Here is a 15,938-nt window from a genome sequence, read left to right as displayed (position 1 = left end):
TACTGTCATTTAAAATGTGCCCCAGGCTGTGGCCTCCAGCATTTTCAGCTTGCCCTCCCTCGTGGACAACGAGCCGGCCACAGCCACGGGCACGGCCACGGGATTCCCCCTCCAGACCCCCGGATGCGCCAAGATCTCGTCTGGCTCCGCTCTGTCCCCGCCGAGCAGATGCTCTCGGTTCCACTGAACACCTTGGCTTCGGGTTTCCAAAGCTACAAAGTCAAGCCTTCGGAACAGGTACTCGCTTTTAAAAGTGGTTTAATTACAAATGTGATGCTGAAGCCCGGGCACGCACTGAGACACCCTCTCACGGAGAACCCACCCCTCCATACGTCCGACCTCGCGCGTGTGCCTGAGTGTGCAAGTGTGCCCGCGCGCTCAGCTCTGCCGTCTGTGGCGGCGACGTTTCTACAGAAAGACCACAGTCACTTGACAAGGTGTTTGCTAAAATGGACATACGCCTATTTTTTGTTAAATAGCTTTAATTCCGGGCTGTGAGCAGACTCTGCTTCGGACCCTCCCGCGGCGCACACCCGCCGTGACGTGCATGCTGGGGAGACGGGGACGGGACAGCGCCGCGGGCCCAGGCGGAAGGCTGCAAGCAGTGGCTCCCACTCTGCGACCGGGCGTGGCCCGCAGGGACTACGAAGCCCCGGTGCGAGAGGAGCAGACGGGGCCAGAGCCTGGGGAGTTCTGTCAACAGCCCTCAAGGCTCCTGGCCGCCCTAGGGGTCACGGTAATGCTTCATTTGGGACAGTATACAATTGGTGATTAATGCATATCTTGCTTTTCGGCAAAATACTATTCAAGTACTTTTAACTTAAATATTTTAAAAGTAATCTTTACATTATTGAAGATTGGTAAAAAATACAGAATCTGACAACTTTTCATTTCATTCAATCTGATGCTTTGAAAATCTTCACTCCCGTATTAACCATAATTCAGGAGGCAACTCCTGGCCTGTACAAAACTCTTCGAAGGACTTTTCTCAAGATCCGTCTTCCCCTGTTACTGTTCAAATTCACATCAGTCTCAGAAAGCCTGTGCCCGCGTTACAAGGAGGACATGGAGGGGTCTAGGACTACAGGAGCCCCTCTGGTCACTGCATCATGAACGGAGGAGGAGGAGGGTGCGGTAAGCCACACACGCCCAGCCCAGGCCCATCACGTGAGGGGACCGCAAAGGATTTTCCTTTCCACCCTTAACGAGCACATGATGATCCCAAGTGAAGCTTTATGAAGAGGCTGCAACAGTAGTAAAATGTTTGGCAATCAAAAGTTAATTAGAATAAAATCCTCCACCGGGGACGGTGCTGTCGCCACGAACACAGTCGCTGGAAAAGCTGGTCTCTGCTGTGAGCTGGGCTCGGAGCAGCCACGTGATGGAGTCCAGCCTCCGGTCCCGGGCCCGGGGCCCTCCAGCCCCTCAGTAGATATCCGGGCAGCGTGAGAAATTCCGCTCAAAGTAACCCCCTGTGTACAACCAGTCGGGAGTTCCCGTGTGCGGGTTGCTGCCCTGGTGGAACCACCTGCAACACAGAGGCGGCGCTCAGGAGGCGGCGCGGTCAGGGCCCACTCCCTCCAGGGTGACGGGTTCCCACGGCAACACGCGGCCCCGCGGCCCTGCGGCCCTGCCCGCAGCCAGGGCTCAATCACCTTCTCCCTCGGGGGCTCTCCCGTACCCACCAGGCCGCTGTCCACTTCCCGGCCAAACCTCACGGATTCAACAGGAAACACGCCGGGCCATCAGCGAGCCCGGTGGCGGTCGGCTCAACAGCACCTGCGCCTCTACAGCGCGGCGCTCCCCAGGGCCGGCATCTACCTGGGCGGGGGGGCTGGGGCCAGAGGGACACCGCGGGCTGCCACCGGCTGCGGTTCTGGCGTGCGCCTGAGGAAGCCCCCACTGGCTCCCCTGGGGCACCTGCGCCCCTGCACCCGTGCCCCCCCATGCCCCGCTGAGGCCCCCACCCTGCACCTCATGCCCCCGTAGCCCCGTATCGCCCCCATGTCCTCACTCCTACAGCCCCCCTCCCCTTGCACCCGTCCCCTCACATTGCCCCCGTGGCCCTACTCCTGTAGCCACCCCCCAGCCCCTTCACGCCCCACTCCCTGTGGCCCCTACCTCCCCACCACGTACCTCATCCCCCTTCCCCATGACCTCGCTCCTACAGCCCTCCATCCTCTCCCCTTGCACTCCTCCCTACCCTCTCCCTCTGCACCCCTCCACCCCGTGTCCCTGCAGCCCCTACCCTTCCCCTCCCCCCTAAACCCCTCCCCCTTCCCCTCATGGACCCCCATCCCCCTACTTCTGTTGCACAAAGTGAAGGCAACAAAGGATGCCTGCAAGTTATCATAGAGTGGATGTGGGGGACTCACAAAGTGGAAGTAATCATCTTAGGACAAAAATATCATTATTTCCACAATGTATTTTTTAAATCGACTACTTAAAAACAATGAAGGAAGTTTAACTCTTTTCAAGCTTTTTTTGGAATGAAGCCAATTCTAAGTATCAAACTACTGAAAGCATAATATCAAATCAAATTGGGAGCCCAAGCCTGAAGAATAGATTTAAATATGTTGGTCATATGACCGCCACTGGAGGCGACTGTATGGAGCCTTGAGGACAATTACTACGAAGTATGAAGGATGACTGGAAGAAACACTAACAAAACGGCTCAAGACCACCCGAAGATTTCTGCAGGACTAACATTTTAACAGATACGTATTTTCAATTATGCTGAAACATTACAGCACTTACCTGATTGAATCCTCATCCAATGGGTTATTCTCCATTATGATTACAGACAAACCACACTCGCCACAATTCCCGTGAGAAAGCAGGAGGCAGCCCAGGGCCAGTGGTGTCTGCTCCCCGTCTGTCTCTCTGCATCTCTGTGTCTGCCTGTGTCTTTATGTCTCTGTCTGTGACTGTCTCTCTGCCTCTGTGTCTGTGTCTCTGCATCTCTGTCTCTCTGCATAACTGTCTCTCTGAATCTCCCTCTCACCTGGTCTGAACACAGGTGTGGCTGACCTGCAGGCACCCCCAGGCACACAGGGCTCCCACCCTCCCCATCCGCGCTCCCGTCACCAGCCGTGGCCCCTCAGGCCACCTGTGCCTCATGGCAGGTGATGCGAGAGGCAGCCTGCAGGCGGCAGTGCCACAGGGTGATGGCTAAACACACTATTTCTTCCGCAGTGTCACCTGTCTGAAAGCTGTTTTCCTTCCCTCCACAGCTTGGTTCCAACTATGTTCCCTTTATTATTATTTTTTTAAAGATTTTATGTGTTTATTCATGACAGACACAGAGAGAGGCAGAGACCCAGGCAGAGGGAGAAGCAGGCTCCCTGCAGGAGCCCAGCGCAGGACTCGATCCCAGGACCCCGGGGTCACGCCCCGAGCTGAAGGCAGGCACTAAACCGCCGAGCCACCCAGCGTCCCTTTAAAATAGGCCCTCACGAGAGGAGCCCTCAGCGTCAGACGCTGCGGGCAGGGGTAAGTGCTCGCCTTCTGGGGGCGCGGCCCGTCGGTGCTCCTGAGCCCGTGTTGACGGGACCCGGCACTGCTTCTGCTCCATCATGGGCACACGGGGGCCCTCGCCACCGCCCCTCCCGCCACCGGGCCTCACCTCGTCTGCCACTCGGCCTCCTGAGTGGCTCGCTCCCTCCGGGCCTCCCTCTGCTTCTCCTCGAGCCGCTCCTTCTCCTGGCTCGCCAGATCTGGGGACAAGCACACGGTGGGGGTCAGGAGTCAGGGTGGACGGTGAAGCAGAGGTGAGCGCTCAAGGAAGCAGATGCCGGGACGCCCCCACCTCCAGGCCCAGACGAGAAGTCACACTGGCTAAAATGCCATCTCTGCAAACCAAACTTGGCCTCGAGTGCACGGCGGCGCCCCGACACCAGCAGGGCCGTGGGGAGAGGCCGCGTGCTCCCACCACGCAGGGAAGGGCGGCCGAGCTTGCGGGCCGGCACAGGCAAGGGCGCCGTGAGGCTCACGGGCAGCCCCCAGGGGGGCAGGGGCAGCAGGAGCCTCTTCTGCAGAAGACGGTCCCAGGGACCTGAACCTCAGGCTCAGTCGGCACGAGGCACCCAAGGGCTGCTGCCCGGTTGTGAGTGCGAACCCAGAGGCTGGTTGTCGAGGGAGCAGGGGCTGCCCACCCACTCCGCCCTGTGCAGTCTCTCCACTCAACGCCAACGGTGTAAACAACACCCAGGGCCACTTCGGACGGACTTCCGGGGAGTCACGGGCCACTGCCCTGACCCAGGCAGCCAGCAGGCGGCCAGTTCCCTCCTCACATGGACACATCCTCAGCATGTGAGCGGCTGAGCCTGGGACATGGGGCCTTTGCTTTTTTTTTAAATTTTTTTTTATTTTGATTTATTTATTCATGAGAGAGAGAGAGAGAGAGAGAGAGAGGCAGAGACACAGGCAGAGGGAGAAGCAGGCTCCATGCAGGGAGCCTGACGTGGGACTCGATCCCAGGTCTCCAGGATCACACCCTGGGCCGAAGGCAGCGCTAAACCGCTGAGCCACCTGGGCTGCCCTATGCTGACCTTTAAAGAACAACACATATCATCTTTGGAATGTCACCCTAATGTCTGTTGACACTAATAATAAAATCTGGGGGACTTGTATTTTGCGTGTATCCTGTTTCATTTCATTTTTCATGTAGCCTAATTGTGTCTACAACTGGCTACAATTCTAAAAACTCTTCTAGCATGGAGAGCACGAGAAGCACTGTCCCAGGTGTCCCCGTCCGTCCACCTGCAGCCCGCGCCCCTCCCCCACCAGCCTGCAAGCGCACCCATGTCGCCGTTCTCCATGCCGCGGATGTCGGGGCGCAGGCGGCAGTCCGTGGGGGCCAGGGTCTTCTCCATGCCGCTCTGCAGCTCGTTGAGGCTGACGGTGAAACTGGTGAAATTGTACATCTGGGAGAGGAAGGACGGAAGCTGTTAGTCCAAATGGCACTGCTTTCTGTCACCACTCACGGCCAGCAGCCACTGGGATCAGCTGAGTGTCACCTGCCCTGGGGGCCTGCCCTGCAGATCCACCCGCCCGGATGCGGCCCCACCAGTGGGACAAGGCTGCCTGTGTCACCAGCACCTCCACAGGCACAGGGGTGGGGGCAGGGGGGCGGTGCCCACCCTGTGCTCCAGCTCTGCTCCTGGGGCCTGACGCCCCCCATGTTGGCGGGCAGGGCAGCTCCCCACACACCCCAAAGGATGGAGGGAGGAACCCTATTTGTAAAAGGTGTTCCCTCAAGAGAAATCTGCCTCTTGTTCTGTCATTGTACTATTTTACATTCAGCCGAGAGGGGCAGTGGCTGTGCCACGTAATATGTGCATAGGTGGATGTTTTATTTCCTTCTAGTTATTTTACATGTTCTGCTATGTTAACAGGACGTAATGACACGATAGATTACATAATATGTTGTATATATAATTTATGTATAAACAAAATAATTGTTAAAATAAGTTTATCACACGTTATTGTATCTATTAGTTATATGTTGTACGTTATTGTACATAATACAAGCTTATTATATGCAACATAAATTATAAGTGCAACTTTCAAAAATATATACCAAAACGCACTAAGCCTCTAAACTGACAAGTCAGAAAAATAATCTCTCACAACCGCCGCGGAAGCCCCTTCGTAAGGCTCAGCTGGTGCAGGTTGCTAGACCAGGCACCTGTCATACTGCGTGCGGCCCGGGTCACCACCTCACACGCCAGGTGGGGAGAGCACTGCATTTGCTGCGGGGAGGCCAGGGGGCCCACGCAGGGTGCAACCCAGTGACAGAGGGCCCTCGGCTCTGGGCCACAGCGTGGACACGGGACCAAGGCACAGCTGTGGGGCCTGGCCAGGGGTCGGGGGCACTGGGGGCCACGGAGAGGCCTAGACTTGAGGGGGGTGGGTGGCAGGCATGGCAGGGGGCAGACGAACCTGGGCAGAGTTGGGGGGCCGAGTGTTGACCCTCCAGAGTAGCTTGCTGCCGGGAATGACATGCACAGTCTCCTGAGCCTCGGGCACGGCGTCTAGCACGTCGCCATCAGCTTTCTGGGAGCTGTCGTCCTGAAACACAGAACACCTTGGGACGGCCAGCCTGGACGGACAGTACCCCTGAGCTACTGTCAGGCCAGTGTCAGCGCTGGGCACACAGCAAGATGGGCTCTCTAGTGAGGAGAGGACATCGTCATGTTCTCTTTGCTGGGGGGCTCCCCAGAGGGAGGGCAGGATGTCAGCAGCAAGGCAGGGCTTTCCTGCAGGGAGAGGCACCTGCAGCACAAAACGACACTCGAGCGAGTCTGCTCACCATTAAAGGGGGGGCGACACCTTCTAAAAAAGCTCGTACGGTTCTTGCTAAGGGCGGCTCCTGGGCTGGAGACAGTCCTCACGCTGCAGCCCTGCCCACAGTCAAGAACTGGCTCCTGTGTGGCGATTTCACGGTTACCTAGCGCTTCTAGCCTGAACCCCAACTGGAGACCACATTGAAAGCAAAAGATACAACTACGACCTGACTTTTCAAAATCAGTGGGGCCTGGAGAAAGAAGTGGGCAGCCCTGCAGTGGTCACAGGAGAATGCCTGAGTGGGACCGGGTGGCCTCAGGACCCCCCACCTGAGCCGACTTCGATGGGGTTTGGTGCCAGAGGCTAAATAAAGGCCGCTTGGCAATGTGTGTTCACATAAAACTCTCTCTCACATCTAGGTTACCCAAAGGACAACAAAGCCAAGCTAAGGCATTAAAAGCCAATCCTCAATGGGTTCCATATTCTGAGTCTGTGTGGTCTTCAAATGCAACTTTCCTTTTTTTCAAGTAAAAGAGCACCATTAGAAGAACCATCTGACGGCACCCACGGGACGCCACAGTGCCAGACACTGAAACCCCAGGGGAGGCCGAACACCTTTGTGAAATAACCGTTGAACACTTGGGTTTGGCCCATGACTTCTTACCTCAAAAAACTGGACACTTCTTTTGAACTACCACTTCTAGTTCTGGATTGCTTATTGTTGTTTTTTTTTTAAGATTTTATTTATTTGAGAGAGACAGAGAGCACACGTGTGCAAGAGAGCACAACCAGGGAGGGGGCAGAGGGAGAAGCAGGCTCCTCCCTGAGCAGAAAGCCCAACGTGGGGCTCAATCCCAGGACATTGGGATTGTGACCTGAGCCATCCTCATTTCTAGTTTTAAGCTCAAGAATAATTAGCCCTAAGATAATCAGTATTCCAAAGCTCCAGGGAAAAAGTATTGTTGCCAAAACTTTTTGACTGTGGAATATATTATCTGGTTCTCAGAACTAAAAACACAGACATGACGTTCTCTTGATTTTTTAATAGGGTCTAAGCTAGCAAGGTGCAGGAAGACAGGAGGTTTATGAAGAAGCACCCAGAGCCTAGGGTTCCCAGGAAGAAACACAGGTGCACTGGATTCTGCTTGGGGGAACACGGGGGCACCGAGACCCCAGCCCAGCTGACAACAGCAGCCTCCGCACACTCGAAATGCAAACACACGCTCCGCCCCGTGTAGCACCCAGACAGACAAGCAGTCTCGCTCTGACAGGCAGATTGCAGGCCTTCCTCCTCCCCAGCTGGGGCTCCACAGACAGGGAGCAGAGGGACGGCTGATTCCCAGCACTCGTCTCCAGCAGCTGGAAGCCGGGGCCCACCCATCGGGTCTGCTCCCCCCCGGGGAGGGGCAGTGCAGGGGGCAGCACTTACCGGCTGTGCCTTGCTCAGGGGGTCACCCCTCCTCTCCCGTTTCTTGTAGGACTCATACGCAGCAGGGTCTATGCCCCACAAACACTCTGTCCATTTTCCATAGATCATAAAGAGCTTCTTTTTGCTGTAGTCAAAGGAAATTTTTATTTTTGTTTTTTTAAACTTTATCTTTCTCCATAATCTCTACACCCAACTCACCACCTCGAGATCAAGAGTCACATGTTCTTCCAACTGAGCCAGCCAGGCGCCCCATCAAAGGGAATTTTAATCATAAATCATTCATCTAAACATGCAGTATGCTACTTTTGACCATGGGATCAACCTCTGTTCTCACTTGTCTCCTTATCAATGTTAGGACTTCTCTGGACATAGGTGCAAAGAGGAAAACCTGCCTTTTAGGATCCCTCCTTGGGCCTGATTTGCCAAAGCAAAGTGAAGAAGATAAGGACACGAAGCCCCAAAGGGTCGCTGGCAGGGCCCTGCCAACAAGAGGAGGTGAGAAACGAGGGCGTCTGGTGTCATTTGCGCCTGCGTGCTGGTCTGGTCACTGTCCCTGAAACGCACGACTTCCACGCACTGTGTCCTCCCCTCTTCCCTATAAATCACATCAACAGCCCTTCCAATTCCAGTGACATGGTTTGCTCTTTCTAACCACACATTGGATGCCCACGTCATCGCTTGCCTGCGATTTTCGTTTAGTAACAATCTCTGGAGACTTTCCAGATCAACCACCAGAGCACTCCGCCTGATTCCAAAAGGAATGCCAAGAGCACTGGGCCGTTTTTGCTTTTCTTTTTTACATCCTCCTGCGGGGAAAGCACAGCGGCCATGTGCGCTCTGGAAATGCTACTCTGCCGGGCACGTGGCATCCTTGCTGCTCCCCGGCCCCTGTCTCCAAGGCTCAGCCTGGAAAGCTGGCATGCAGGCACTGGTGAGGGGACACTTGACCAGTCATCACTTGGCAGACACCTTGGCTGGCACAGTCTGCATCCGAGAGTCACAGCATTAGGAAGAGCTCACTCCAATTTAGGACAGAAAACCAGGAAATCAGAAAAGGGTTTGCAGCCCCCAAGGGCTGGTGAGCGTGGCCTCGAGGCGTGGCAGGGACTCGGCTCCTATGGCCCCGTGTCTGCAGGTGAGCTGACCACGGTCTCCGCCTGGGTTGTTTCCACCACCAGGGAGAGGCTGCGCAGGCGCTGGCCAGTGCTCTTGTTGTGAAGAGGGCTGCTGTCCCTGCACGTCTGCGGGCTGAGTCCTGACCTACTTCAACCGGCAAGATGCTCAGAGTCTAACGCCTGAAAGCACCTTGCAGGCTGTGTGAATGGGTGACTTTCTGGTACCCAAAGAGTAGGAAGGAGAGGAAGCATCCACTGCTTTATACTGAAAACTTGTTTCTAATTAAAAATGTGTAGGGGGCACCGGGCTGGCTCAGTGAGTGGAGCATGTGACCCTTGATCTCGGGGTGGTGAGTTCAAGCCCCACGTTGGGCACAGAGACTACTTTTTAAAAAAAGAGGCGAAAAGAAAAAAAGAAAATGTATAGCTTTTGGAGCTGGAAGGAGCTTCCTGACGTTATATAAGACCCAAATTCCTTACCAGGGGAAAAAAAATGAGAAATCTGAGATAAAAAACATAAGGTAACTAGCCCGAAGGACAGAAAACCCCGGAAGGTCTGTTGTGAACTTGTCTCTCTGCTCACAAATACTTTAAAAGTCCCTTGCTTAGAGGCTAGAAAGAACCAGCCGCTGAGAGGGAGGCTCACAGGGGCTATGGTCTGAGTTGTGCTCAACGACCCATGCAGGTGCTAAGAGGAGGCGACGCGCTCACGTTTCCAACCTCAGTTCCGGCTGCAAAACCAGAGTATTAGCTCTCTGTGGGGACACCTCATTTCCTCACATCCGCTTTACCCAAAGAAAACAGACTCAGATCTTTCATCCTCAAGAGAGGGAGAGACAGACCCTCACCAGTCACCACCCGGAAACGACACTTAAAACTAAGCCTTCGTCTCCTTGCAGACTCAACAAGGAAATGTCTTTTCTAAACAACACAGGACCATCATTTTTTCTACCGCGAACAGATGTCACTGGCATCACTGCACCACTAGCAAGGCCCACGTGCCGGAGGAGCCCCGCTGAGGCGTCCGTGTAGACCTACTTTTTGTCTTGAATGTGCCCCTCCACTTTGTGAAGTTCTTTTCCAAACAATCCACAAGGTTTGAAATGAAGCACACACTTGTCTCCAGTCCTGTGGGGAAAACACACACAGGCTTCTGTTGTGTGACGTGCAATGTCTGGGGGAGACGCGTGGGGACACAGAGGCGGCGGGGGCCGGGGGGGGGGAAGGGGGACCCTGCTGCTGTGACAGAAACGTCCCACACTGCCCAGTGCTGATGGCTGCATGCTTCAGTAAACACGCTAAAGATCACTGAAGTTTCCACTTTCAACGGGTGAATCTTAGGATATGCGAGTATCTCGAGAAAGCTGCTGGAGAACAAAGCTGACAGGCCATGAATTCCCAGGAAGAAGGTACGGACAGCAGGTAGCATCCGAGGAGGGCTGGGACTTTCATCCGGGATCACGCCATTCTTCCTCAGAGTTTAGAAGCTCAAAACAAATTCACTATTGTGACTAAAACCAAAACACGAAGCAACAAGGGGCACCAAAGACAGTGGGAGCGCCGAGCAGCGTCCACGCCGGCCAGCCCCCCCGCACCCGGCGCGGCCCTCCCTGCAGGCGAGGCAGCCCCAGGACGCCGCGGCCGTGGGCAGGGCGGGGGCGCCCCTCGAGGACACGGCGCGTCTGCACATCCGCCCGGTCTGACCACCACTCAACCACGGGCGCTATTACCTGTGGTTTAAAATCTCCACGGTTCCATACTGCTCTATCCAGAGCTTCCCGATGATTACGTTATGTACACAGCAGGTGGGGTTGGTCCAGGTGTAGGCTTCATTGTGTCTGTGAAACATGCCAGAAAACAAGCAAGTCAGAGGCCAGCAAGGAGAGAGACACTGCGTGACCTAAAAAGCAAAATACCAGACAGAATTAAACCATAATTGCCTTAAAATCTGTACAAGAGCAGAACACTGCTTTGAACTGGCTCCAACGGTGGTGATTTATTTAGCATTTGTTTGAAATTTATTTCTGCTTTCCTTTGTAGCATCAACAAAGCTTTCTACTTAAATGTCAAGACAAGTTAATAAGCAAGAGGAGACCACCGAGACAGGGACACGGCTGTCCTGGGAAGCTGTCACACAACAGCCCCTTTGCCAGCAGGACTTGCTCATCCCGCACCGGCCCAGGGGGCCGGGGAGTCGCTCCGTGGCAGGTATGCTGGGGTGCACCGACTGTTGGAACAATGTTCCAAATGCCTCTGCATTTATCCCTCACCCTTCCCAAACGGCCTGACCAAGGAGAAACCCCCGCGAATGTGAAGCAAGATCACCTGACCCGCGTCTTGAGAGAGGCCGTGTCAAAAGCCATAATGAGGCATAAAGGGCAGAGATAAGCTCGAAGCAGAAGTATTTCAGGACAAATATCTGGAACCCCTCAAATTTCCAGGGGGAACCCACACGCATTAATCAGTAACGTCTGCCACTTTTCAATTCTGCACGCCTCACCCCAAGAAAGCAAAGACCACCACCAGACAGGCACGCTTCCTGGCAAAGGGGTGCCCTCACTGGGCCCGGTGACCTCGTCGGCCCTGGGACGCACGGGGCTCAGGGGCTGGTATTCTCTGGCAACCAGCCAGGCTGGGCCGGCACAAAGCAAAAATGGTACCAAACGCCTGGTTCCAGCAGGCTACCCCTGGCAGGACTCGCGCCCCCGAGAACAGAGGCATGCCACGGCCGGGACTGCCTACGCCGGTCCTCTAGCATCCAGGTGGTCGCCAGAGATGCAGGTTTTGCTTCATGAGGTGTCTGGTCAACGCCGCACTGGGGAGCATCTGGACTGAGATTTAACGGGCGTGTGAGCAGCCTCTAGGACGTCCACGTTCCCTATGTCCTGGGGTTATCCCTCATCTCCCTCCCGCCCTCTGTGTGACCAACAGGGGTTTAAGGTAAGGGTCACTTCTAACATGAGGTCGTAAAAGACACCACGCCTTCTGTCTTGGTGGCTCCTCCCCCCTTGGGTCCTCAGCTCCCAGGGATGCCGGCACCACGCTGTGCACAGATATCCCCATGGAGAGGCCACAGCGAGCGACAGAGGTTTCCTGCCAACTGCCATGGAAGTGAGCCCAGGAGCAGATGCTCCACCGGCCACCTTCGGGATGCAGGTGGCTCACATCCTGCCTGCCACCTCCAGGGACCCCGAGCCAGGGCAGCCTGCTATGTTGCTCCCCGGTCCCAGAAACCATGTGGGGGAGCAAACGGTGGCCGTTTCAGGCTGCTGCGCTTGGGGCCATCAGCGAGCAGAAGAGTTGCGAGTGGCAGTGACTAAAGCTCCCCGGGTCACGCGGAGGGAGAGCTGTCCCGCCAGCAGGCGTGGGAATCCCACCCGTCCAGGTGAGGTCTGACGCGGAGTTCCTCTTTGAAAGAGTTTCTGCGGTTGGAAGCGCCTGAACAAAGAAGGCTGCGGCCCTTCCACCGGAAGGCTGGGCCCGCGCCGCCCGCACTCACTTGAGCAGCTCCAGCGTGATGGTCCCCCGGGGCTCGGCCTCCACGCTCTTGCCCCAGAACTTCAGCTTCGGGTAGATGGAGCCGTGAAACAGGAAGTCCTGATTGAGGCCTTCTGAATAAAATGCACTGATGGGGGGGTGGTGGCTGACCTGCTCCGATATAAATCTGAATCCTAGATCTTCCCTAGGCACAGAAACAAGAGTGGGGACAGCCACATTAGACACAGCAAAATCTGACAAAGGTGGGCTCAGCGGCCCTCTTGTCGGAGCCCCTTGGCCCCCCGCACGGCCGGCTCACCGCACCCTTGTGGCCGGGAGGGGCCCTGGGGAACGGGTGCCATGCCACTCTGAGTGGCAGGAATATCCCACACTTGTGCTCTGACTTCGCACATGGCCTGACGCTGACACCCTGTACACACACTTGCCTGCACACGAACACCGTGCCCCTGGGGCAAAGCTGAACGCTACATGGAACGAGAAATAGTGCAGAGGGGCCTATTAGTGCAGAGCCTCTACCCTGAGGCTCCCCAGCACAAGCGGGTCTTGCTGCACCTCCTAGAAACAGTGACCGAGACGTCCCGATACCAAACTGCCCCTTCGTCCAGAGGGACACCCAGCACCTAATGAGCCAAAACAGGGGTGAGTGCGCAGCCTTTTGTTTTGTTTTTGTTTTTTTTTTAGTTTGCAGCCTTTCTGAAGGGAGTTCTTCTCTAGCCTTTTTCTAAGGCTCCTGGAAGTTTTATGATGGAATGTCTGATGCCCCAAGATACTCTTGGCCAGGAAACCGGATTTTTAGTACACACTCCTTTTCAATAAAAATGTCAGTTTTTAATTGTTCCGGAACTGTGAATACACCTACAGTTGTAGTCATTAAAAATTATAAAAGCTAAACCACATAATTACTAACTTAACTGGAATCAGAATTTCCAATCATTACAGAGGAAGGAAAGTTGAAAAATTAGATTTTAAAAGGTTGCCTACCCAGGTATGTAATTTACAAAATGAATACTTGTCTAAGAAAAGCAAGTGCTATTTTGGGCTATCCAGGAGCAATCTGCAGGGAAAAAGACATGGAGCATGACTTGGTTCAGATACGTAGCTCCTGAAACAGGAAGACCCCTCAGGGCCCGGCCTGCAGCAGACACGACGGCCACACGCACGACCTGGACACCAGGACACGACATGCATAGTGTCTGCAAGTTTAGAAGAATGTTCGTTTCTCTGCCCATCTGAAACTTTGGCTCAACCCCCAAGTTAATTTCCTAGAAAAGACAAACACGCGGGCCTGTCACACTGTCTCCAGCACCTTGGGGTTGTTCATGGGCTTTTAATCTGTATTATCTCCCATTGTCTAGAACTTCCTTTGTATTTTTTTTTTTTTTAGAACTTCCTTTGTATTATGCTTTCCTTTCTCTTTTCAAGATCCGTTAATGGTGCTTTTGGGGTTTTTTTTTTAAAGATTTTATTTATTTATTCATGAGAGACACAGAGACAGAGAGAGAGGCAGAGACACAGGCGGAGGGAGAAGCAGGCTCCATGCACGGAGCCCGACGTGGGACTCGATTCCGGGTCTCCAGGATCACACCCTGGGCTGAAGGTGGCGCTAAACCGCTGAGCCACCCGGGCTGCCCAGTGCTTTTGAATAAACAAAAATGCTACCAATCTCCTCAGAACTAGACAAGGTCAGAGGCTCGAACCCCGGCACCTGGCACTCTGACTGCAGGGAGGTCATTCCTGCTCAAGACGGTAATTCTAGAGAAAAAAAGAACGCTCCACATGAATTCAGAATAAAAGTTTCCCTGAAGATTGACTCTCAGGACAGGACTTCCCTTCATGTGGGCCTCAGTTTCCCTGTGTCTGAACCGAAGGAGCAGGGACGTGCCATCGTCACACAGAGCCCCGCTGCCTCCTGTCGCCACGAGCACACCCCACGGCAGCCTCCTCGAGGTAACGCAATCGGAGAGGTGTCAGCACGCGGGGCCGCAGGCCTGTCGGTCCATTGGAAGCGGGGGCCACTGCCCCCGGGCCCCCACAGACAGGGAGAGCCGGGCCCCGGACGTCTGTGTCGCTTCCCCAGCCGCTGAGAGAGCCACGTGGAGAGGTGCGGGCCCACCTGGAGAGGCGCGGGCTCCAGGTGACACCCCTCCGCAGAGCACTGAAACCTGAGCTGACACACACCCGGCACACGCCCGGGCGCTGACTCAAGCAGACGGACACCCCGTTCCCACAACCATTTACTCACCTTTGAAGAACTCGTGATCATTAAGAACCACATCATTAAGGGCAACAAAGAGCCCAAGAAGCACGGCCCGAGGGCTGACCCCAACCTGCCGGTGACCACACAATGCACCACTACTGACTTCGTGACAGAAGCAGCACCACGCGCCACAGCACGACGCGCACACATCAGACACAACAGAGCAGCGTGACTCAGCACAAGCTTGGTGTGCCGTGGGGACTGAGGATGGTACGATGCTATGTGACAAGCGATACACATGAACACGACCGCATCGTGTGAACACACACACACACAGCCCAAAACATGAACTCTGTCTTCTATGGGGTTACGTCTGACTCGTCTTTCACATTGCTCAGTTTATATATTTTCTACAAAAGACATGATTTTATAATGGAAAACAAACTCTCAACTAGTAAAACATCCCGAGAAACTGTCCACAGGACCCAGGGCTAGGTGACAAACTACGCTGGCCGTCCCCCAGCGGCCTGCAGAGGAGCCACGGCCCAGGCCGGAGGGCTGCTCCTCACCCGCTGAGCCCACGACGGAAAAAGACAACGCTGCCGTTAGCTTGTGCTCGTGTTGGTCTGGGTGGGCACCTGGCACGGGCAGCGGGGCCAGGGAAGAGCCGCCCAAACTGGCCCAGCCCTTCCCCCCGGGGCCCCGCCAGGACCACCACCACTGATCCTGGGGGGCGGGGTGAGCGGGGCCGGGTCAGAGCTGGGGGGCGGGCTGGGGAGCTGCTGAGACAAACTCCACCCGCAGGGATGTCAGTCGCCCGCCCCCCCCCCCCCCAGGCCTCGGGAGGCTGCAGCACGCCCCCTGTGCCTACTGCCCCTGCAGCTCCAGCTGCCCCTCCGTGACATTTACCAAGACGCCCCGGTGACACAGGCTGCCTTTTCCTCACTGCCACCCCCCCTCCCCCGCTGGCGCTGTGATGCGCGCTGCACCCCGGCCGTAACCCCGGCCTCCCTGTCCCCAGCCCTCCAGCCAGCCCAAGCGGCCCGACAGCCCGGGGCCCTTACCTGATCAGCTCGTAGGTCTCCCCCAGGAGGGGGTTGAAGGGCTTGCCAGTCCTCTCCCACTGGGAAGCCACTGCAGACACCGCGAAGGCTGCCACGCACTGGGAGGAACGCACACGACGGTGAGCGAGGGCCCCCGGGGCACCGCAGGCACGCAGCTTCTCGGTGCCGGGACGCGTGCCCGGCAACCTCAGTCTCCCGCTTGTCACATGTTTTGAGATTACAGAACTTCCGGAGAAATACCCTTCATCACAAGCACTTCCTCAAAGCCACACACGCAGAACTGTGTGCGGCTTCACCACCCAGCCCAGCCCAGCCCAGCCTTGAGGTCCCGGGCAGGGCTGGTTGGC

General features: G+C 55.6%; 1 protein-coding gene across 8 annotated transcripts in view; it reads right to left on the bottom strand.

The window, feature by feature from the left end:
* Nucleotides 1-241: 241 nt before the first annotated feature.
* OSBPL2 (oxysterol binding protein like 2) overlaps nucleotides 242-15,938 on the bottom strand; it is a 42,040-nt gene continuing 26,343 nt past the window's right edge. For all 8 annotated transcript variants that reach the window (XM_072801650.1, XM_072801652.1, XM_072801653.1 and 5 more), the window contains 9 exons: nucleotides 15,592-15,689; nucleotides 12,332-12,514; nucleotides 10,563-10,670; nucleotides 9,871-9,960; nucleotides 7,718-7,841; nucleotides 5,944-6,072; nucleotides 4,802-4,925; nucleotides 3,626-3,716; nucleotides 242-1,528 (listed from right to left, as the gene is read on the bottom strand). In XM_072801650.1, coding sequence (XP_072657751.1) covers nucleotides 1,426-1,528; nucleotides 3,626-3,716; nucleotides 4,802-4,925; nucleotides 5,944-6,072; nucleotides 7,718-7,841; nucleotides 9,871-9,960; nucleotides 10,563-10,670; nucleotides 12,332-12,514; nucleotides 15,592-15,689 — 1,050 coding nt within the window. In that variant the 3' untranslated portion in view covers nucleotides 242-1,425. The remainder of the gene's footprint in view (nucleotides 1,529-3,625; nucleotides 3,717-4,801; nucleotides 4,926-5,943; nucleotides 6,073-7,717; nucleotides 7,842-9,870; nucleotides 9,961-10,562; nucleotides 10,671-12,331; nucleotides 12,515-15,591; nucleotides 15,690-15,938) is intronic.

Source organism: Canis lupus, chromosome 26, assembly GCF_048164855.1.
Source record: "Canis lupus baileyi chromosome 26, mCanLup2.hap1, whole genome shotgun sequence".
Lineage (NCBI taxonomy): Eukaryota > Metazoa > Chordata > Mammalia > Carnivora > Canidae > Canis > Canis lupus.
This window is presented reverse-complemented; position numbering and strand designations above follow the sequence as displayed.